Source organism: Anolis sagrei, chromosome 1, assembly GCF_037176765.1.
Source record: "Anolis sagrei isolate rAnoSag1 chromosome 1, rAnoSag1.mat, whole genome shotgun sequence".
In the NCBI taxonomy this organism is placed as follows: Eukaryota; Metazoa; Chordata; class Lepidosauria; order Squamata; family Dactyloidae; genus Anolis; species Anolis sagrei.
The window spans coordinates 192550723-192563885 of NC_090021.1; the positions used below are offsets into that span (position 1 = coordinate 192550723).

At 38.1% G+C, this 13163-nt stretch overlaps 1 protein-coding gene across 2 annotated transcripts in view; it reads left to right on the forward strand.

Annotated features, from left to right (window-relative positions):
* SP3 (Sp3 transcription factor) overlaps nt 1-13163 on the forward strand; it is a 29545-nt gene that overhangs the window by 7842 nt on the left and 8540 nt on the right. For both annotated transcript variants that reach the window (XM_060779253.2, XM_067471479.1), the window contains exon 4: nt 7156-8503. In XM_060779253.2, the coding sequence (XP_060635236.2) occupies nt 7156-8503 (1348 nt within the window). The remainder of the gene's footprint in view (nt 1-7155; nt 8504-13163) is intronic.

Below are 13163 nucleotides of genomic sequence, written 5' to 3' on the forward strand. Positions count from 1 at the left end.
AAAAAAGCTGATATGCCTGTATTGTAGCTTGTTCCCTTTTTGACAACGCTTATTTGATTTAGAACCACTTTGTGCAAGTTAGTACCAGCTTTTACAGAGGTACATGTTTTCTTATGGTTTCAGTAAGGCCCCATCTACACTGCCATATAAAATCTAGATTATCTGCTTTGATAATCTGGATTGTATGGCAGTGTAGAAGGGACCTATAGATACAAACAGATATCTGTTTCAGTTGTTTTTCTGATTGCTTTTATATTTACTGGAAAAAAATGATAAAACAACTCCAATTCACTCTGTTTTCCTCAGTGCCTTCTTCCTGAATGTTATTTTTTTCCTCCATTAAATGCAATACTGATTGTATACCATTGTATACTTTTAAGCTTTGTATCACTTATGCAAAACTGGTAGTGATTTTAAAACTTCAGGACAAATGACATGTTTTAGGACATCTTTTTTTATCTAAGGTTTCACCTAGATTTATTTTTGCCCCCTTGCAAATCTTTTTCTATTAGCTTGTATTAGAGGTGCAACATTTTCTTAAGAGAAATCTGAAATCTATAAACTGACCCATTATAGCAACTGGTTTGCTGCTTTGCTGCAAAAGGTATTCTCTACATTTAGAGTGTTTGAAAGCTTCAAATCCTGTAAAACATATTGGATTTCGTAGAATTTGTTTTTGAGCCGAAAGCATACGTTTTCTTTCAGTTTCTTATTTTAAAGAATAGTGGTGCACAACAAGCTAAAAGGTTAATGCAGACATAAGGAGTGCATAACATCAGAGAAAAATCTAAAATCCTGCCTTTTATAAAGTAAACTTTGGTGTATTTATAGAAAATAACTACTTTAGGAGTGGTAGTGAATATGCCAACCAATCAAAGCAAATCAGGACACCAACTTGTTGAAGTTGGATTCATTTATCAGGTGGTCGTGCCTCCTTCTTCGTGGTGCTGTTGTTGGCTGTTTTCCCATGTTTCTCCTCTAAGATTTAACTTACTGGTACTAAGAGCTTTAAGCTATAATATGCTGATATTGTTGGTTCCACCCTTTTCTCTGTGACTCTACTCGCCACTGGAATGCCTCTCCCTCAAAGAATTTTGCTGAAAGGAGGTCCTCCACCCCTTATTTACAAGCTACAGCTAGAAATGAAATTAAGATGCTTATATAAATAACTCATTGAGGTTGTGATTTTCAGGCAGCTTAACTGGGACACTGACTTCTATTGAGGTTGATGGGATTTCCTTCTAATTAAACACATTTAGTATTGAGGTTAAATCTAACAATGTTTACAGCACACTATAATAATGTGTATTTGCCCCAATTACATAGTTGCAACGTGTGATAATTTTAATTACGTATTTTCATAAGGAAGCTGTGTGACCCACTGAACACTGGCTACTTAAGTCCTCGATATACTGTGAGGATCAGGAATCTGGTGTAAACATACTTTGAACAGAGGGTGTGTAATTATTTTGAGCTTGCATCTTACGTAAGTTAAGGTGCTGAATCAATCCCTAGTGGAAAAAAAAACCCCTCAAAGCTTATGTCACTGATGCTGGTAATTCTTGCTGTGGTTAAAATTTCTAGACAGATTAAAATAGTTCTTCATATCTTGGGGATTGTTATTCTAAAACAGAAAAAATATCGTTTAAAAGTCTTTCCAACATACCATAGATCTATGGAAACTACCATTTTGGGCTGATGAAGCATCATTTTAAGCCCTTTTTAGCAGTTGAGGTTGTTTAGTTTTGGCCCCCAAACTGACTGTAGTTTGCATAGAGATGATGGTGTCAAAAAGACTTTTAAGGCTGTACTGTATCCTCCCCGCCCTCCTACTGGAAGTGACCAATGAGCCACATGAATTATACCCAGTTGGCAAACGCTGTTCGACTGTAACTCTGAGCAGTTTAGTTGCACTGCCAGTGATAAATAATTTCATCAAGATTTACATTACAGCCAATGTGCTCTAGTAAGCCTCAAGATTCCTACTCTTTGGCATCAGAAAGAAAAAGAATACTTTTGATTTTGACTCACCAAAACATTTTCCTGTTATACATTTGGGGAACTAAATTGTTAGTTGAGGCAAATCCTTTTGTCCAATCCTAATTTGATTTTAGCAAGACTTTGAATAAAAAACATTATCTTAAATAATGGTCAGCTGGTGTAATCAAAAGTGAAACTGGGAGACCTTGCTATACCCCTATTGTGTCAACAAGGGGAGAAAGAAGATATGAACTCAAGGCTTACACATGGAATCATTTACCCTATATACTTGGATATAAGCTGAACCGTATATAAGCCGAGGCACCTAATTTTACCACAAAAACCTGAGAAAAAGTATTGGCTCAAGTAAAAGCTGAGGGGAAATGCAGCAGCTACTGCTAAATTTCAAAATAAAAGTAGATACTAATAAAATTACACTAATTGAGGCATCCCTAGGTTAAATGTTTTTGAATATTTACATAAAACTAATTTAAGAAGACTTCCCAACTCTGATTAAACCATTATTCTAACCTTCTTCATTGAAAATATGCTTACACATCCTTCCAATAGTAATAGAGTAAATAAATGTAATAACAATAATAACAGTAAAATGATAAATAATTTTGACTCGAGTATAAGCCGAGAGGGGCTTTTTCAGCCTAAAATGGCTGAAAAACTTGACTTATACTCAAGTATATACGATAAACTATTGTCTGAATTGCACCATTATGCTAAGGGTGGGCATAAGCCTCAAAATCAGTAGGATTGACTGATTAAATTCTTGTGTCTGTATTTTCTTTAAAATGTAATGCTTGTGGATGTCTTGACACCCTGACCGCCTCTATGTCACTATCTGCTTGTAACAATATAGACATGGTATCAGAAATGAACATTTTATAAAAAAAGAACAAAAAAACTCTCCTTTTCATTGTTTACTATTTTATTAATCAAAATATTCCAGTAGTGCTCAAAATAAGATATAGTTTGGTTTATGTGCGTTTCATAATTGTGAAATACTTGTAGCTGTATACAGAGGTTATCAACAACATTTTGATTTATTTGGGTGGGGGGGGATAGGCTAAGTCAGGGGTGACATGGCTGTGATATAAATAATTTTTGCAGAAGTGGAATTTAACCAAATGACTAGTACTAAGTGATCATCAGAAGGATGTTTGAATTTTCTGAGCTACCTACCACATACCCCAAACCCATAAACCCATAACTTGGTTTATTTTGAATATAAGCAACAGAGACAGTTTGCTTCTAAAGCAGGAGTGGAAATCCTGTGCCACTCTAGGTGTTATTAGACTTCAAGAACATAGTGACTTAGCCATCATAGCTGATGCTTAGGATGCACTGGAAGCTGTAGCCTAACAGTATAAAGAACGATGCATACCATATATGCTTTTGTATACATAAATAAAACAAAACGGAAACCCAGCACAATAAATTCTGTGTGGAATGAATGCGACCTGAGATAATTGGGGGGTGGGGGGTGGGGATGGAAAGGAGAAGAGCAAGGAGAAGAACCTGCCTCTGTTAGAGGCCCAGCACAAAGACCGTGAAAAGAGGGAGCAACAGAAAGCTCATTTTTGCATGACAGGTGTGGAAGGAGCACTCCCAAACCATTCCCCTCCCTCACCCAAACAAGAGAAAGAAAGGCAGGACTCTTTTAGGCCCATGTGTTCAGTCGCAATGTGGGGAAGTCCATTTGGGGTGCTTGAGGTGGAGTGGGCTATTTTCTACAAGGGTGTAGTATAAAGCCTCTACATGGAGGACTGACAAGCCTTATGAGGCTTATAAGTATGCTTCTTTTAAAATGGCTGCTGCCATTCCACTCCACATTAAGCACCCAAAATGGCAGGTGCACCTCTTTGGGCTGCCCCACATTGCTCAGACTGAAAAAGAAGATGGATAAAAGAGAAAATGTTGCCTTTCTATCTCATGTGGTATGGGCCACAGAGGAAGAATGGGGAGAGCCGCTTCCACCCCCACCCATCATGCCAAATGGTACTTCTTATCTCTTGTTATCATTCCCCTTCCACTGGACCTCTAATAGAGACAGGTTGCTTTTCTTGCACATCCTTTTTTCAAGGTCATGTTTTCATTTTCTAATTCTGCCCTTATCTATATTTTTACAGATGTACATGTTTTAAGATTGGCAGTGCAATTTTTACCCTTCTAATTGCAGCCCCTCAGATAAACAGATTTCCCCCTTTTCTTTAGCATTTCCTAAGTATGTTCCTTCTGTGCATTTTTAAAATTAGATGCCTCTGTATTTTATCTTTGACTTAAAAATGCATCAAAGCAAAATCCATAATTTTGGCACCAATACCCGTTTTTGATTTATACATGGGGTTGACTTACACGTGAGTATATACAGGTAGTCATCAAGTTACAATCAAAATAGGTTCTATAGTTTTGTTTTTAAGTTGAATTTGTATGTAAGTAGGAACAGGGACATTTTAAAAGTGTAACTGCAGTCTATATATGCATTCATACATGCATGCTTTGAATAGCATACAGAGATGATAACACCCCTGTAACCTTTCTTTTACTGTCTGTGCCACTGTTCAGAGGATTTCACTTCACTTTCTGTCTCTGTGATAAAGCTGGTCATGGAATTAACTCCTGTAGTCATTTCCAAATGAATTTATGCCAGCATTTCAATGGGATAAAAACACCAGCACCCCCTTGCACCTTCCCAAAAACCCAGAGCATATTTTGGAGTGGCAGCACTGACTACATGGAGAGGAATTGCAAAAATCTCTCTTCTTTTTGCCAGCTGGATCTCTCCACCGACCCAAACCCAGGAATAACCAAGTTCTGGTCCTCTAGCTGTTGGAGTTTTTTTAATTGGCATTGGTCATCATAGTGAATGGGACTATGAGATGTGAAATACAGTGACATTTGAAGGGCCATAGTTGCCTGCACCTAGAAATATATCTTCTGTTCATAGAACATGAAGTTGGGATCAAACCTCATGTACATGTATACCAGTGGCAGTATTCATGTTTTCTGATCACTATCTTTTTATATTATTACCCATTGTTGTTTTATTTATTCTGTCTATTTCATAAAAAGAGATAATTCATAAATGATATTTTTATTTGAATTCCTTATTTATCTCTATATGGAGAACGTGTCAGAATTCTTCAGTGTAGATATCAGCTACTGATTTATTTGCTAGTTTTTGTTTGCTGGAATAACATTTTTTAATGCATGCAACTGGTAATACACAGAAATTCCTATGGATTTTAAGAATGTATATCATATTGGTGCAATAACTGATTCTCTTTTTTGTCTTATTCATCTGTTGCATGAATAAAATGTGATACATCTGTTGCATGAATAAATTCCGATTGGGGAGCTACTTCTATTAAGAGTTTCCCCATTTTTATTCCAAAAAGAAGAGTCATAGGAGTGGCTCAGTCCTTCTACACTTGAAAGTATTGGAAATCTTGAATAATATATGTCCTATTTGAAACGGACTCTTCTAAAAGTCCAGTTTCTTCTTGTTATTGAATAAAGAATAAGTGTGTGTGGTACAAATTGTGTCCAGGTTTTGAAGAAGGGCCTGACAGTGACATTTTTGCAATTTTATAGGGTGGGGGAGTGAACACTACTGGACTTGCTTGCCTTTCTTTTTCTGGTTTTGCTTGTACATCACACCTTTAAAAATGATTAGCAAACAATTTTAAGGAAACTCCTCTTGTATTCTTAGAATCATAGAATAATAGAGTTGGAAGAGAGCCATCTAGTCCAACCCCCTGCCAAGCAGGAAAAGCACAATCAAAACAACCCCCCCCCCCCAGTAGATGGCTATCCAGCCTCTGTTTAAAAGCCTCCACAAAGAAGGAACTTCCACCACTCTGAGGCAGATACTTCCACTGTTGGACAGCTCATATGATCAGGAAATTCTTCCTAATGTCCAGGTAGAATCTGCTTTTGTGTAATTTGAATTAATTGCTCTGAGTCATAGTCTCCAAGACAGCAGACTGCTCCGTCTTCCTTTTGACACCTAGGTCAAAACCTAGGTGTCAAAACCCATCAGAACCTAGGACAATGACCCTAGGTTCTGATGGGGTGGAGGTGATGGGCTAAGAAAGGTAAGGGCTCGGCCTACATTCTGCTGCCATCCTAACCACTGTAGGCCCATTGAATCAGTGGGCTTTAGCTGTGGACAACTCATAATTCAGCATTTGATTGACTGGGCCTACTCCAGCTGAAACAAAGCAAACAAACAAATGTAAGATCATAAGGATTGTTTATTTAGTTCCTGCATGATTCATTGTTAATTCTTTTTTAAAATAATCTGAAATGAAATTTTAATAGTTGATTACAAGAGGTAGATTTATATCTTGGTCAGGTTTACATATCTATTTTCCATTACATTCCTTCAAGCACCTTAATACTTGAGTTGCAGCAGCTATATTGTTTCATAACTTTGCGTACTGGTAAATAGAATAGCTGTTTATTAGGCAACTGAGGCAGAGTAGCTGCACATTTGATTTACTTTGACTCATTATACCCATTTTTCATTATTATAAGTTTTCCTAAGCTTTATTATAAATTTATAATATTTACAAGCAAATAATGTGGTCATTTTATCTAAAACTTAACTTCTAACGAATGTTTGGGGAATGAGAAGTGTAAAGTGATTAAGACATACTGTCAAAGTAATGAGACTGAGGCATCTAATGTTATATGATGTAGTTCAGAGCAGTATGCTCCAGTGGTCCAGAAACAGGTGGAAAGGTGCTATGTTGTCTCTCTGCTGTTTAGGTAGAGTAGCTTCATTTATACCTAAACTGAAAAGATAACATCCTAGATGAACACTAGGTTTTTTGTAATAGTACTTTTGTCAAGACTAATTTAATGCAATTAGACGTTAAAATGCTTTTAGAACTGTTAAAAATCAGCAAAAACCCAGAAGTTAAAATATCTCAGCAGCAATGAATGTAATTTGAGAAAGTGCATCACAGAATATAATGCTACACAATGTGCTGAGTATGTTTCACCCATGAAACCAGCCACTTTATGTGCATTTTGCTGTGTGTTGTATTGAAATCTAAGCTTTTGGCATATTGTGTAATTGTATTGATTTACGTTCCATGTGTAACTTCATGCAGATTGTCTTAACTTTGTTTGCATTTCTTGTTTGTTTCTATTCAGACTGGAGAGTTGACCACTGTACAGTTAGCAGGAACTCCAAATAGATGGGAGGTATTATCTACTACCTCCACAACGATCAAAGATGAAGCTGGCAATATAGTGCAGATCCCAGGAGGTGCCACGGTAACTTCAAGTGGGCAGTATGTTCTTCCGCTTCAGAGTCTGCAGAATCAGCAGATATTTTCTGTCGCTACTGGATCAGATTCATCGAATGGTACTGTGTCCAGTGTCCAATATCAAGTCATCCCCCAGATTCAGACAGCAGATGGTCAGCAAGTCCAGCTTGGTTTTGCAACCTCCTCAGATAATGGTAGTGTAAATCAAGAAACTGGTCAAATTCAAATCATTCCCGGCTCCAATCAAACCATCATTGCCTCTGGAACGTCTTCGAGTAGTCTTCAGAATATTTTATCACAGTCTGGCCAAGTCCAAGGGGTTACAATTGGTGGTTCATCTTTTCCTGGACAAGCGCAGGTAGTTGCTAATGTTCCTCTTGGACTACCAGGAAACATTGCTTTTGTCCCCATTAATAGTGTTGATCTAGATTCTCTGGGACTCACTGGTTCTCAAACCATGACTGCAGGCATTAATGCTGATGGACACTTGATAAGTACTGCACAGGCAATTGATAGTTCAGACACTTCTGATAGGACTGCTGAACAGGTTTCTCCTGAAATGACAGAAACCACCACTGATACAGACTTGTTTGTGCCAACATCCTCTTCATCACAACTGCCTGTTACCATAGATGGTAGTATATTGGAACAAAATGCAAATAGCTTGTCTACAACTGCTGGGCAGGTACACAGTACTGATCTTCAGGGAAATTACATCCAAACAACGGTCTCAGATGAGACACAGGCGCAGAATATTCAGGTCTCCACAGCACAGCCTATTGTACAGCATATACAGCTTCAAGAGTCTCAGCAAACCAGTCAAGCCCAAATTGTACAAGGTATTACACAACAGACAATCCATGGGGTGCAAGCCAGCCAAGGTATATCGCAGCAGGCTTTGCAGAATCTTCAGCTTCAGTTGAACCCTGGAACTTTTTTAATCCAGGCACAAACAGTGACCCCGTCTGGGCAGATAACATGGCAAACGTTTCAAGTACAGGGAGTTCAAAACTTGCAGAACTTACAGCTGCAGAATACCCCGGGCCAACAGATAACGTTGACACCTGTGCAGACACTCACTCTTGGACAAGTTGCAGCAAGCGGGGCCTTGGCATCAACTCCTGTTAGTCTAAGTACTGCTCAATTGCCAAATCTACAGACAGTTACAATAAATTCCTTAGACTCTGGTGGCATTCAGCTGCACCCAGGAGAAAGTGCGGACAGTCCAGCAGGTATTTATATTATTATAATTGTGTTAAAACTGGCGTGTCTTGTTCTTTGAATACTGATGAAACTTAATAATATTTTCTTATCCTTGAAACATATAAGATTTTATGTTCCTACTTATGGACAGTTCATTTTCTTGCATATAAAGTTATCTTGTTTTTCTTCTACCACTTGGATAAAAAGGAGAAATATGCCACTGAGCTGAAGGACATTCCTTCTATAAGTCTAAGCAGCCTTTAAGAGGAAGCCTGTGTTTAACACGTTTAAGATTTCTTCCATAGTATGTGACTTTATTGACTCCTGCAGTTGTTTTCTTTTCATTTTTAACAGCAGTTATTATATACAAAAACCAAAATGTGAACATCAGTTTGTAAACGTCTAAGTTAATCTTTAAATGGATATTTTAGAAGTTTTAATCATGCAAAAAAGATAGCCAAAGCATTCAGAGGACTGGAACAGCATTCCTGCGAGAAGTTGTTCCTTTGTTTGAGACTATTCAGTTTAGAAAAATATGGATGGGGACAATAATAGAGACCAAAACATTATATGAAATTGTATATGATGGATATAGAAGAATTTTCCCCCTGCAACCATATTAGAATCTAGTGTCATCCGGTGAAACTGAATGGGGAGAGAAAGAACAACTTCACACAGTCAAAGTAAAAGAATTCACTTCTTTAAGATGTGTGTGGGTGACCAACAATTGCTTTAAAGGAAGGTTAGTCACATTTATGGTTTAGTCTCTCAGTGGCAGGTAGTCATGATGCTCATGTATATTTCTAGGATCACTGACTTCCAATCATTCAAAATGAAAGTAGGAACTTGCTACTGTCCTTATGTAGGTTTCCCATTGGCATCTGTTTGACCTCTATCAGAAATGGGATGCTGGATTAAATACCCCCTTGGTCTGAGGTAGCAGAACTGGTTCACTACTGTTTATTTAAATAAACAGTGTATAATGTATTGTCGAAGGCTTTCATGGCTGGAATCACTCAGTTCTTGTGGGTTTTTTCGGGCTATATGACCATGTTCTAGAGGCATTTCTCCTGACATTTCGCCTGCATCTATGGCAAGCATCCTCAGAGGTGAGGTAAACAGTGTATACATTATTTCCATCTCCAAAAGAAATTACAGAAATATCCGATGTCATTATTATACTTTTATAAAGATTGAAGCATTGTTGCTTTCTAATTAGTGCTTGAAAGTTAGCCTGATGGCTGATAGATTGGGAAGAAGAGTTTCCGACATATTTCATTCAGACTTGTTACCCAGTTTTACATAATGATGATGCCAAATTGTGTATTAGAACATGTACCATATTTACTCGAATTTAATGCATACCCTTTTTGGCTAAATTAACTTCCCAAAATTAGGATGTGCATTAGATTCCTATAATATGGTAATCTTAGTGCTGAACCAAAGAAAAAAGGGAAGCTGCTTCCGGATCTGCACCTGGAGCTCCTATTTGAGGAACCTCATCTCTAATTTAATTGCCATGGTTCATCAGCCCCATGATCCCATAGCATTGAGCCAGGCGGTTAAAGTGGATTTATTCTACAGCATAGATGCACCCCAAGGGTTTTTTTTTTTCATTCCTGAATGCTTTGGTGTTCTAACACTTTGGTTTTTTAAGACAGAATTATAAGCATACAGCCACTGTAATGCACACCTTTTGGGGCCAAATTACAGAGTGCACTTTTTGCTGCAACACATTACATGTGCTAGGAAATACTTTTTTTAGTTTCAGGGTTTTGAAAATTGAGGTGCGCTTTGGACTCGAGTAAATACAGTATGTAAAAGTTGGAACAAAAGACTGAACTACAGTTCTTCAATCCTCATAGGTACCTCTGTATATTTTAAATGATAATTCCATCAGTGTCAAGCAATATGGTAATGTGTTAAGGATTATTATTATTATTATTTACTGTATACCCTGCCCTTCTCAACTCTGTAGGGAACTCAAGGCTGCTTACATATATAGGCAACCGTTAGATGTCAAAAACATACATAATAAAAACCTTAAAACCAATTATTTAAATTCATGCAATCCAGTTATGAGAGTTTTCTATTGGTTTCAGTTGTTTCTTTCATTCTTTGAAAGTAAAGACTGGGACTGATCTAAAACATCTGAACAGGCACTGGGTTGAGGAAAATGGCTTGCCTCATAGTTAACTATTTAAATTAGGAATGCCTAATTCATGAGCAGATTGATTGTATAAAAAAGAAAAACCCTCATTAATTTGGTGTCTAGACCAGGGGTCCTCAAACTAAGGCCCGAGGGCCAGATACAGCCCTCCAAGGTCATTTACCCGACCCTCACTCAGGGTCAACCTAAGTCTGAAATGACTTGAAAGTACAGAACACCAACAACAACCCTATCTCGTCAGCCAAAAACAAGTCCATCCTGTGGGAGGCTTCTCTAACGTCCCCACATGAGAATCTGGAGCTGACAGATGGGAGCTCACCCCAGTTTCCGGATTCAAACCGCCAACCTTTCAGTCAGCAGTCCTGCCATTGTGCCACCAGGGGCTCTTTCTGCATACTGATTGACACAGCTAAAAAGAAGTAAATGGTCATTTGACCCAAGGTAGTGGTGGGTCATTCTGCAAAAACTTGAAAACCTATCCCTGTTAGAGAGATGGGGGTTATAGTTTTTTAGTTTGTGATTCAGGATTATCTATGTGAGATTTCCTGGTGTGATAACCTCCATCATTGGAATATTACAATTGAAAGGTATAATTTATTAAAAAGAAGAGATGTGACAGAAAAGGCGAGAAGGTAATATTATATGTCAAAGGCAAATTCATGAGAGTGATAGGAGTGGATAAGTTAGAACATGTGGGTAAAAATAAATAAATAAACCTCGCTACCTCTGAGGATGCTTGCCATAGATGCAGGCGAAACGTCAGGAGAAAATGCCTCTAGAACATGGCAATATAACCTGGAAAAACCTACAACAACCCAGTAAAAATAAATAGATAAATAAATGCAACAATGTGGTATAAGTCACCAAATGAAGCAGGGGTGGATGATGCTTTTCTGAAGCAAAATTCAAAATTACAAGAATGGATAGTGATGAGAGACTTCAAATACCCTAATATCTACTGTGAGACTAATTCTGCTAAGCATAGGCTCTCCAGCAAATTGCTGAAATTTCAAAAGGAAGAGGAAGGAACAATGGGATTTACAATCCTGAACTTCATTCTAACTAATAGGGAGGGATTGGTCACTAAAATCAATCTAAAGTAATGGTAGAATTAGTGTTTGTGGGGCAGAGCAAAATGTAGTATGAGTGCGCCCTTGGTAGTTGCTGGAGTTTAATTCCAGGATTCCCCGTGGATACCAAACTCTGTGGGTGCTCAAGTCCTATTATACACAGTGTAAATATATAAAACGATGAGCCAGCCTGAGGATCTGTGAAATGGCAAGAGGCTAGACCAGGTTATGGCTACACATCAGCATTGGCACACAAAATCATTTTTGAGAAATCCTGGAGAACAGGTGAAGTTGGAAAAATGCTGAAACAGTCATCAGTGACTGCTTAAAACTGTAGGGAGGTCTTGAGTGCAATACCTCAGGGTTCTATGCTAGTCCATTATTCTTCAACATTTTTATCAATTACATAAGGTTTTTTTGTTGTGTCAGGAGCAACTTGAGAAACTGCAAATTGCTTCTGGTGTGAGATAATTGGCCGTCTGGAAGGACGTTGTACATGGTACACCCGGATGTTTGATGTGTTACCATCCTTGTGGGAGGCTTCTCTCATGTCCCCACATGAGGAGCTGGAACTGATAGAGGGAGCTCTCCCTGGATTTGAACCTGCGACTTGCCAGCACAGTCCTGCCAGCACAGAGGTTTAACCCACTGTGCCACAGGGGGCTCCTAATTACTTAGATCAGAGGACCACAAACTTTTTAAACACAGGGCCAGGACACAGTCCCTCAAATTGTTGGTGGGCCGGATTATAATTCGAAAAAAATATGAATGAATTCCTATGTACACTGCAAATATCTTATTCGTAGTGCAAAAAACATTTAAAAACAATACAGTAATTAAAATCAAGAACAATTTTAACAAATATAAACTTATTAGTATTTCAATGGAAAGTGTGGGCCTGCTTTTGGCTGATGAGATAGGATTGTTGTTGTTATTGTGTGCTTTCAAGTAGTTTCATACTTAGGTCGACCCAGAGAGAGGGCCGGGTAAATGACCTTGGAGGGCCGCATCCGACCCCTGGACCTTAGTTTGAGGACCCCTGACTTAGATGATGGGAGGAAAAGAATTCTTGTGAAGTTTGCAGATGACACAAATTGGAAGGGGTGGCAAGGAGTAGAACACAGAAAGATCTAGATAAACTAAAAAAAATGAGCAGAAAATTAAAATGAAATTAAATGGAGAAATGTAAAATTCTACATTTAGGCCACAAAAACATATGTTCAGATATAGGATAGGGGATATCTGGCGCAGCAGTACTACATGTGAAAAGGTCCTTGTGGTTATTATTCATAATTCAGTGTACTATAAACCAGAATACTGATGCTGCAGCAAAGTAGGAAAGGACAATTTTAGCCTGCATTAATAGAAGCATAATTTACAAACCAAGTGTAGTAACAGCCTCACTATGTTCTGCACTGGTCAGACCTCATCTGGAGTACTGCATTCAGC